This window comes from Malus domestica, chromosome 06, assembly GCF_042453785.1.
Source record: "Malus domestica chromosome 06, GDT2T_hap1".
NCBI lineage: Eukaryota > Viridiplantae > Streptophyta > Magnoliopsida > Rosales > Rosaceae > Malus > Malus domestica.
In genome coordinates, this window is record NC_091666.1 from 23777452 (window position 1) to 23785675 (window position 8224).

At 36.3% G+C, this 8224-nt stretch overlaps 1 protein-coding gene across 1 annotated transcript; it reads left to right on the forward strand.

Annotated features, from left to right (window-relative positions):
• The first annotated feature begins 2644 nt into the window (after positions 1-2644).
• LOC103400703 (GDSL esterase/lipase At5g08460) lies at positions 2645-4813 on the forward strand. Its single transcript, XM_008339366.4, has 5 exons — positions 2645-3033; positions 3433-3560; positions 3669-3908; positions 4003-4258; positions 4360-4813. Exons 1-5 carry the CDS (start codon positions 2688-2690, stop codon positions 4590-4592), a joined length of 1203 nt encoding a protein of 400 aa, XP_008337588.3. The 5' UTR covers positions 2645-2687; the 3' UTR covers positions 4593-4813.
• Positions 4814-8224: the final 3411 nt, after the last annotated feature.

The following is an 8224-nucleotide window of genomic DNA, read 5'->3' on the forward strand; positions in this document are numbered from 1 at the left end:
TTTATCAAATCGTATCTTGATGTTTTTTGGTTCTCATACTTTACAAATATTTGAAGCCATATGCTGAGTTGGAATCCAAAATATAATATATAAAATACAAATTGTTACCAAAGTAATGATAACTTAAGCTTTTTTTTTTTTTGGGAAAATATGATAACTTAAGCTTATTTAGCTTAAGCATTGCTTATTCATTTCATCTGGCATTTGTATGCTTGTAAAGGCTAAAGAAGGTAGGGTTCCTCGAAAGAATTGGTAGATACATTGAACATGGGATGGGATCCAATTTCTAAAATAATATTGGGATGCCTTTAAGCTAAGTTTGGTATCATTAAGATGTGCTTTGGTGGGTGCAAATTAATCACTTTATATAGTATATTCTACGTTTGCATTGAGATAAGTACTGCAGAAATGGATCAAATTTCCAAAAAAAAAAAAAAAAAAAACTACGAAAACACTACAAATTCACTTCAGGTCCATCTTTGATTTTTATAATGCATTTCTAAAAATTTAACTTAAGTTTCATAGAACTTTAAAACCACTCGTCTCAAACTCTCAGTGCACTGTAACTCTAAGTATATTAATAAACATACATTATATTGGAGAATAGCTATTGACACTTTAGAAGTCATATTAATTCATAAATCCTAAAAATATAAAGATAAAAATGCATTTCAATAGATAAAGTACGACTGTTTTAAAGTGTCAATAATAATTTTTTAAGTGTAATTCTATCAATAAGTTCACAATTTTCATGAAAAGATGTATAAGCGATTTGTTCACTTTGTTGTGCAAATAATTTTACCTTTAATTATAGAACAACATTATAGTCTGTCATGCAACGAAAAGCTTGATGTGTGGACCTTTAACTTTCCTCTTTAAATTTATTTGGGGCAAAGCTAATTGGAGTGGTTGCATTATTTTATGATCAGGAAAAAAATATAATTAAAAGTGAGTGTAGGAAGATCATGCTTTATGAGTCGTCTGATTGCATTGTATCATGGCCCTTCATGTGCCAGACAACCCTACACTTCATATCTAAACCCTCACATCAAGAAGCATTACATAAATTGATTTTTGAAGCATGCTCAAAATGCCCACCACTATTGTAGCACCATGATCAATCTCCTCACCCAACTGATATCGAAAGACTCGAGAATTGAAACATAGAACTTGAAAGTATGATAAACGATCTTAATCGCTTGAACTATAAATAGGTTGTGTATTAATTGTTAATGGGTTGTTTATCTCCCCATCCACTTTTTAAAGAAATTTTTAATTACAAGTTTTCTCATTTATAAAATGACTGATAAAGATTTTAATATATATAATAATAATAGCTTGGACGCGAAAAAGTAACATGAGCCCTATTCCCAAAAAACTAATAATCATAATTGGGTTGTGAAAGGAATAGACAATATGTAAGCCGTATTCCCAAAAAAGAGATAAAGATAAGGATAAAAGGAATTCTGGAATGAAAAAAGTGTGGATGCACTTTCCAATTTAAAGGGTAAGAAGCTAGCAACTGATGATGATTGAATATTGTTGGTAGTTATTGGAGTGCATAATAATAAGGTCCCCCATAAAACAAAGCTATGCATGTTTATATAGTTCACTAGAACGAACTCACAACTCAATGGGATAATTTTTGCACCCAACGGCAGAGCTTTTGGAGTGTCATTTATTTGTAGAGACTTCATTGTTGGTGGGATTATAATATGGGTGAGAAAAATATGCCACTAGAGTGAGTCTTGTACTCTCAAGCAAAAAGGGTGAAACTTCCATAATATCCAAATTGCCCTTCTCCCATTTGTTAACACACTCTATAACAGGTGGGTTGTACTATGTGTCCACATTTTATTTGAGATTAAGAGTGTGTCACCCTTCAGTTTTGACTCTAAATAGCATCACTCAAAAAAATATAAAGGCACCTTTGTTAAGTTCGTAGTAGTATTCTCTTCTCTCTAAAATTTCTTTTCCTCCAATTCTCTTTTATTTGAACGATCATGATTAAGCCGCGTCAACATCTTGTATTGACTTGTTTATAGGAAGAAAAAGAAAAAGAGAAAAATGAGAAAAGAGGAGAGGAGATTTGAAGAAGTGAGAATCCCACTTAATTCTCGACTTTAAGTGGACATCATTAATTTAAACATTGAAAGGTAGCAGGACTCGTACACATCCTTATTCTTATAGTAAGAAAATGAGAAGTAATATCATGATGACTTGTTACTCAAATGATGAGGATAAAAAAGAGTATTTCCTAGACGCGCTAGAAGATGCCAATATTTTTCATGTAAATTCTTTCAAAACGAACAAAAAAATCAAGCAGAGGCGTGACTCTCCAGGCCTCACTTGAATTGCTTCAGTCTTCACTCTTGATTAGAGCAAATTCAAGTTAAGAGATTGACTCTTAATTTTTTTATACAATGATATATATTCACGATAAAAAGCAAAAGAAATGAATGTTGGTAACAAACACGTTATTCACGATATTTGAATATACGACGTCTCACAAAGAAAAATCCCATGATTGCAAAGCCCAGCCCACAAAAACATTTGGGTCAGAGATGAAATCATAAGCCCGTGGTATTCAACCCAATGGCAAGATTGCAACTTGCATTCCGTAACTGCCCCCTTTTACCCGCCAAAACCCCCTCTTCTTCCTCTCTCTCCTTCCAAACGACACAACCATGGCGATCAAGCTTCTTGTTTCTTTGCTCTGCATTTTCATCTCCACCGCCGTTTCGCAACCGTATTCTCCTCCGTATTCCCAAGAACTCATCAATTCCATCAGCCCGATTCTCTCACCTTCTTCTTCTTCATTCCCTCCGGCCCCAACAGCTTCAACCGAGTCATTCCAGACGACTCCCCTCGTCCCGGCGCTCTTCATCATCGGAGACTCCTCCGTCGACTGTGGCACCAACAATTTCCTCGGAACCTTTGCCCGCGCCGACCGCCTCCCCTACGGTCGAGACTTCGATACCCACCAACCCACTGGGAGGTTCTGCAATGGTAGAATCCCTGTCGATTATCTTGGTAAATGTTTCTTCTTTTAACCATTTTCTTGCTTAAATTCTAGTTTTTTCATCTGGGTTTTATCTAATTCTTGATTCATCTGTAAATTTGTATTTATTTTTCTAAGAAATGCAGAGGCTGCGATGATTTTTTAATTTTCTTGGAACCCCAAATGGAAGAAATCTAAAATTCAAGGATTTTGTCACCAATTTTCATTTCTTGAAGGACTTGATTGATTTCTGAGTGTGTTTTCTTGAAAAAATGTTTCTGATGAAGTCAAAACTTTTTTTTTTTTTGGTGAAATGTTTAAGTTAAAAATGAAATTTGAGTGTTGAGAATCCATGGAACAAATGTTTCTGATGAAATTTTGTATCAAGATTTTCTCTTTTAAGTGTTTTTATCTGTGGAATTTTGTATCAGCGCTCCGTCTCGGGCTTCCTTTCGTACCAAGTTATCTTGGGCAGAACGGAAGAGTGGAAGAGATGATTCACGGATTGAATTTTGCGTCTGCTGGTGCCGGAATTATATTCACCAGTGGCTCAGAATTGGTATGCCGGAATCATTGTTTCAGCAGTTTTATATAGTCTCTTCAATTAATATGTTTAATTTGGCATTTACGGCTTCTTAATTATAGTACTAATGTAATTTGTTTACAGGGTCAACATGTTTCTTTCACTCAGCAAGTTCAGCAGTTCACAGACACCTATCAGCATTTTATATTAAGTTTGGGAGAGCAAGCTGCAATTGATCTCGTCTCAAATTCGGTGCTTTACATTTCGATTGGAATCAACGACTACATACATTACTATTTGCGTAACGTGTCCAACGTGCAAAATCTGTATCTGCCCTGGGGTTTCAATCAGTTTTTAGCATCCACATTGAGGCAGGAAATTAAGGTGATGATCTCCTAAAGTCCTAATCATACTGAATTATTTTCCCAATCTGGAATTTAACCGATTACTTAGAGATTTTGGTCTTTTGATGGTGCAGAACTTGTACAACATAAATGTGAAGAAGGTGGTAGTGATGGGGCTGGCACCAATAGGCTGTGCGCCTCACTATTTATTTCAGTACAGAGTGAAGGATGGTCAATGTATTGAGGAGATAAACAACATGGTAATGGAGTTCAACGTTGTGATGAGGTATATGATCGAGGAGCTACGTGAAGAGCTTCCCGCTTCCAACATCATCTTCTGCGATGTGTTTGAAGGTTCCATTGATATTATAAAGAACTTTGCACGTTACGGTGAGAGGTTTTTCTAAACTTGTAAATTCCTGTCAGGTACCAAAAAATTTGTTAGAGGTGCCTGCATGCTAATGATGTGTGAATTTTATGATCTTGTTCAGGTTTCAATGAAACTACTGATGCCTGCTGTGGGTTGGGGGAGCACAAGGGTTTTGTCATGTGTTTATCGCCAGATATGGCGTGCAATGATGCTTCTAATCATGTCTGGTGGGATCAGTTCCATCCAACGGATGCAGTCAATGCCATCCTAGCTGATAATGTGTGGAATGGCCTGCACGCGAAAATGTGCTATCCGATGAACTTAGAGGATATGGTAGTATCGAGCTCCTATTGATTCGACAGAGAAGCTGCAGCAATGGCCATACTCTCTATAAAACAAAGATCAAACGGAGAAGCTTCTCGAAATTTTTGGAACTATACTTTCTGCATCAACTGCTTACAAAATTAAATTGTACATTTCAGTATACAAGTGGCATTACTAAATTTTCGACTGATGCAACTAAAAGTGCGTTGTATATTTTTCGCTTTTGGTAATGCAACTAAATTTTCGAAGCTCACACCATCTTCAAACAGACTTTGTGTTTTGCTGTTCCTGAACAATCCTAGCTGAAACTCTTCCAGGAAACGATGCGTAAATTGATACCGAATTACCAAATGAAAATCTTATAACATAAATTTGTAACCATTGTAGATTTAATTAACTAATAGAAGAGATGAAACTTGTTATACAAATTTTTAACCTAATTTACCTTAACCGCTAGAACCGAAGAATGTAAATGTACACGGTAAATTAACAAGTAAATTAAAACCAAATGAAGAAGCTTAATTACAGCAGGTTTGAGAAGCATGAACTGCTAAGTTTTCACATTCAAGTCTCTGCTTCATGCAAACATAGCCCATCCGAAACACTATACGTGAACGAAAAACTGTTCTTCTGCAATGCGAATGCGAACTATGCCGTTGCTCTGATGATTCAATAGCTTTCGACGTAAGAGCTTGCTGGGGCTGTTTTTGTAGTTGTACAATGCGCTTTAGAATAGGGTAGGTCACACATTGTCAGCAAGGAAGCATGTTCCACCCTCACTCTTTATTCCTATTGATCATGGGAGGAAAACTAGACGGAGTTAGTGTCGGAAACACGTTTTTAATTAGTAAAATTTGAGTAACAAATCTTGTATGGTTTTTTCAGAGGTGGCATATTAAAACTCATGTATAAGTTATGATGTCAAATATGAAGTTTCCCAAAAGATTTTACTAGCAGAACTTACTGCTTCTGTGCATGCTTCGAAGACTGAATTCAAATCTTATAAATAACAATTACTGAATGAACGATGAAGGTCATTATTTTGTATGGCTTATGTTGAAACAAGTGTTTGCTGATGGAAACGATGACGACATTGCATATGTGCAGATGCTAATGTGACAATTAACTAATAATTCTTTAGGAATTGCATAGATTATTGGTGTGGGTTTGCCAAAATAGAGTTAATTTCTTGATATATTCATCTCCCAGTCGGAGGATTTATATAGGAATACAAGCAATGATGATCATGTATGAAACCAGTACAAGAAGTCATAAAAAATTGCTATGAAACTACTGCCTATATCTAAATTTACTGCTTACAACTACTCTATTAATTACAATGGATTTCATGTCTGATTTCCTAATTCTTTAGTCAACAATGGCTGCTTCAGTTAACACTCCCCCTTAAGTTGGTGCATAAATATCTCGAATGCCCAACTTGCTAGGTGAAAGATGAAAAATCCTACTTGACAGTGCCTTCGTTAAAATATTTGCTAGCTGGTCATCACTATTTACATAAGGCAAGTTTATGGTACCATCAACCAACCTTTCCTTAATAGAGTGCCTATCCACTTCAACATGTTTAATACGATCACGTTAATTGGATTATGAGCAATGCTAATGGCAGCTTTGTTATCACAATAAAAATTTGATGGCTTTGTAGAATTGAAACCCAATTCTCTCAGCAAAATCTTGAGCAATAACAATTCTTGCACGCCATATGCCATACCTCTAAATTCAGCTTCAACATTGGATCTAGCCACTACGTGTTGCTTCTTACTGCACCAAGTAACTAGATTTCCTCCAACAAATGTAAAGTATCCAGAAGTCGATCTGCGATCAGTTATTGACCCAGCCCAATCTGCATAGTGTATCCTTCAACTTCTTGATGTCCATGATTGGAAAACATCAAGCCTTTTCCAGGAGCAAACTTCAAATACCTGAGAATGCGTTGTACAACATCCATGTCGGTTTTACTTGGCCTATGCATAAATTGACTCACCACACTTACATCATAGGCTATGTCAGGTCGTGTATGAGACAAATAAATCAACCTACCAACTAATCTTTGGTATCTTTCCTTGTTAGCCGGAACTTGATCAGGATAGTCTCCCAAACTATGGTTTTGCTAAATTGGTGTGTCTGTAGGTTTACAAGCTAACATCTCAATCTCAGTTAATAAGTCTATAACATATTTCTTTTGAGAAAGAAAAATGCCATGCTTTGATCTTGCAACTTCAATACCCAAGCAATATTTCAGAATACCCAAGTCATTCATTTCAAATTCCTTGGCTAGATACTTTCGAAGTTTTTGAATTTCCTCAACATCATTACCTGAAACCACCTATCATCCACATAAACAATTAAGGTTGTAAGTTTACCTCTATCATGCTTAAGAAATAAGGTATGGTCAGCTTGAGTTTGCTTGAATCCATAATTTCTCATTGATTGAGCGAACCTGCCAAACCATGCCCTTGGTGATTGATTCAATCCATACAAGGACTTTCTCAACCTGCATACTTTGCCAATATTGCAAGTGGTAGTGAATCTAGGAGGAAGACCCATGTATACCTCTTCATCCAAGTCTCCATGTAAAATTGCATTTTTCACATCAAACTGTCGTAAAGGCCACCCTAGATTTGCTGCCAATAACATAAGAACCCTGATAGTGTTAATCTTCGTAACCAGAGCAAATGTCTCTTGATAATCAATGCCATAGGTTTGAGTATAACCTTTGGCTACCAATCTACCCTTGTACCTCTCCACCGAACCATCACCTTTATGCTTTACTGTGAACACTCATCTACACCCAACATGTTTCTTGCCTTCAGGAAGTTTAACCAGTTCCTAAGTGGAGTTTTTTCGAAGAGCTTCCATCTCTTCAGTCATATCTTTTTTCCGTTTTGGATTTTTAAGAGCATCCTGTAACTTATTAGGAATTGAGACTGATGACAATTGGTTTGCAAAAGCTATATAAGAGTCTGACAAATGATGAGATAAAACAAAATTAGATATAGGATATTGAATACCCTTTGTAGAAGAATGACCATAACGAATAGGGGGTATCCTTGATTTTCTCGAATAGGATAACGAGAACCCTGAGCTTATGTTGTGGTTCATTTGAATCATTTGGATCAGCACTTAATGAAATCTCATGATTGGACTCATCAAATATAGTAGGCTGAAGAGAGGGAGAATGAGTAGTTACCTCAGGATAATTCGTACGAGTAGCAGCTGATTGCTTAGAGAGTTGGTCAATGAGGGGAATTGTCTGTGGGTGGTCTATCTCATCATCCACCTTTTCTTTTTCTTTTCCTTTATCTCCCTTTTTTCTTGTTCTCTCATACACCTTCAATATTTTTCCACTCTTTGCCTTATCATTAGGAAAATTTGCACCATCACTGGCATCAGACAAATGTTCATCTTAAAAATGCATACCACAAATGTCAAGTGGCAACTGCTCTTCCTCCTTACTCCCTATCTCCCCCTGAAGAGAAATGGCCGAATTTCCCTCTTGTTCCCAAAATGTAACATCCACAGAGACTAAAAATTTCCCATTGGGAGGATAGTAGCATCGATACCCTTTATGAGTAGCAGAATAGCCAATAAAGATACATTTGATGGCTCTAGGATCCAACTTATCACGATTTTGCATGTGGACG

Excerpts from the sequence above, each read along its gene's own strand:
- LOC103400703 (XM_008339366.4), top strand. The coding sequence starts at position 2,688 with ATGGCGATCAAGCTTCTTGTTTCTTTGCTCTGCATTTTCATCTCCACC. Across the intron at positions 3,561-3,668 it reads TCACCAGTGGCTCAGAATTG|GGTCAACATGTTTCTTTCAC; the intron begins GTATGCCGGAAT and ends ATTTGTTTACAG. Across the intron at positions 4,259-4,359 it reads AAAGAACTTTGCACGTTACG|GTTTCAATGAAACTACTGAT; the intron begins GTGAGAGGTTTT and ends GATCTTGTTCAG.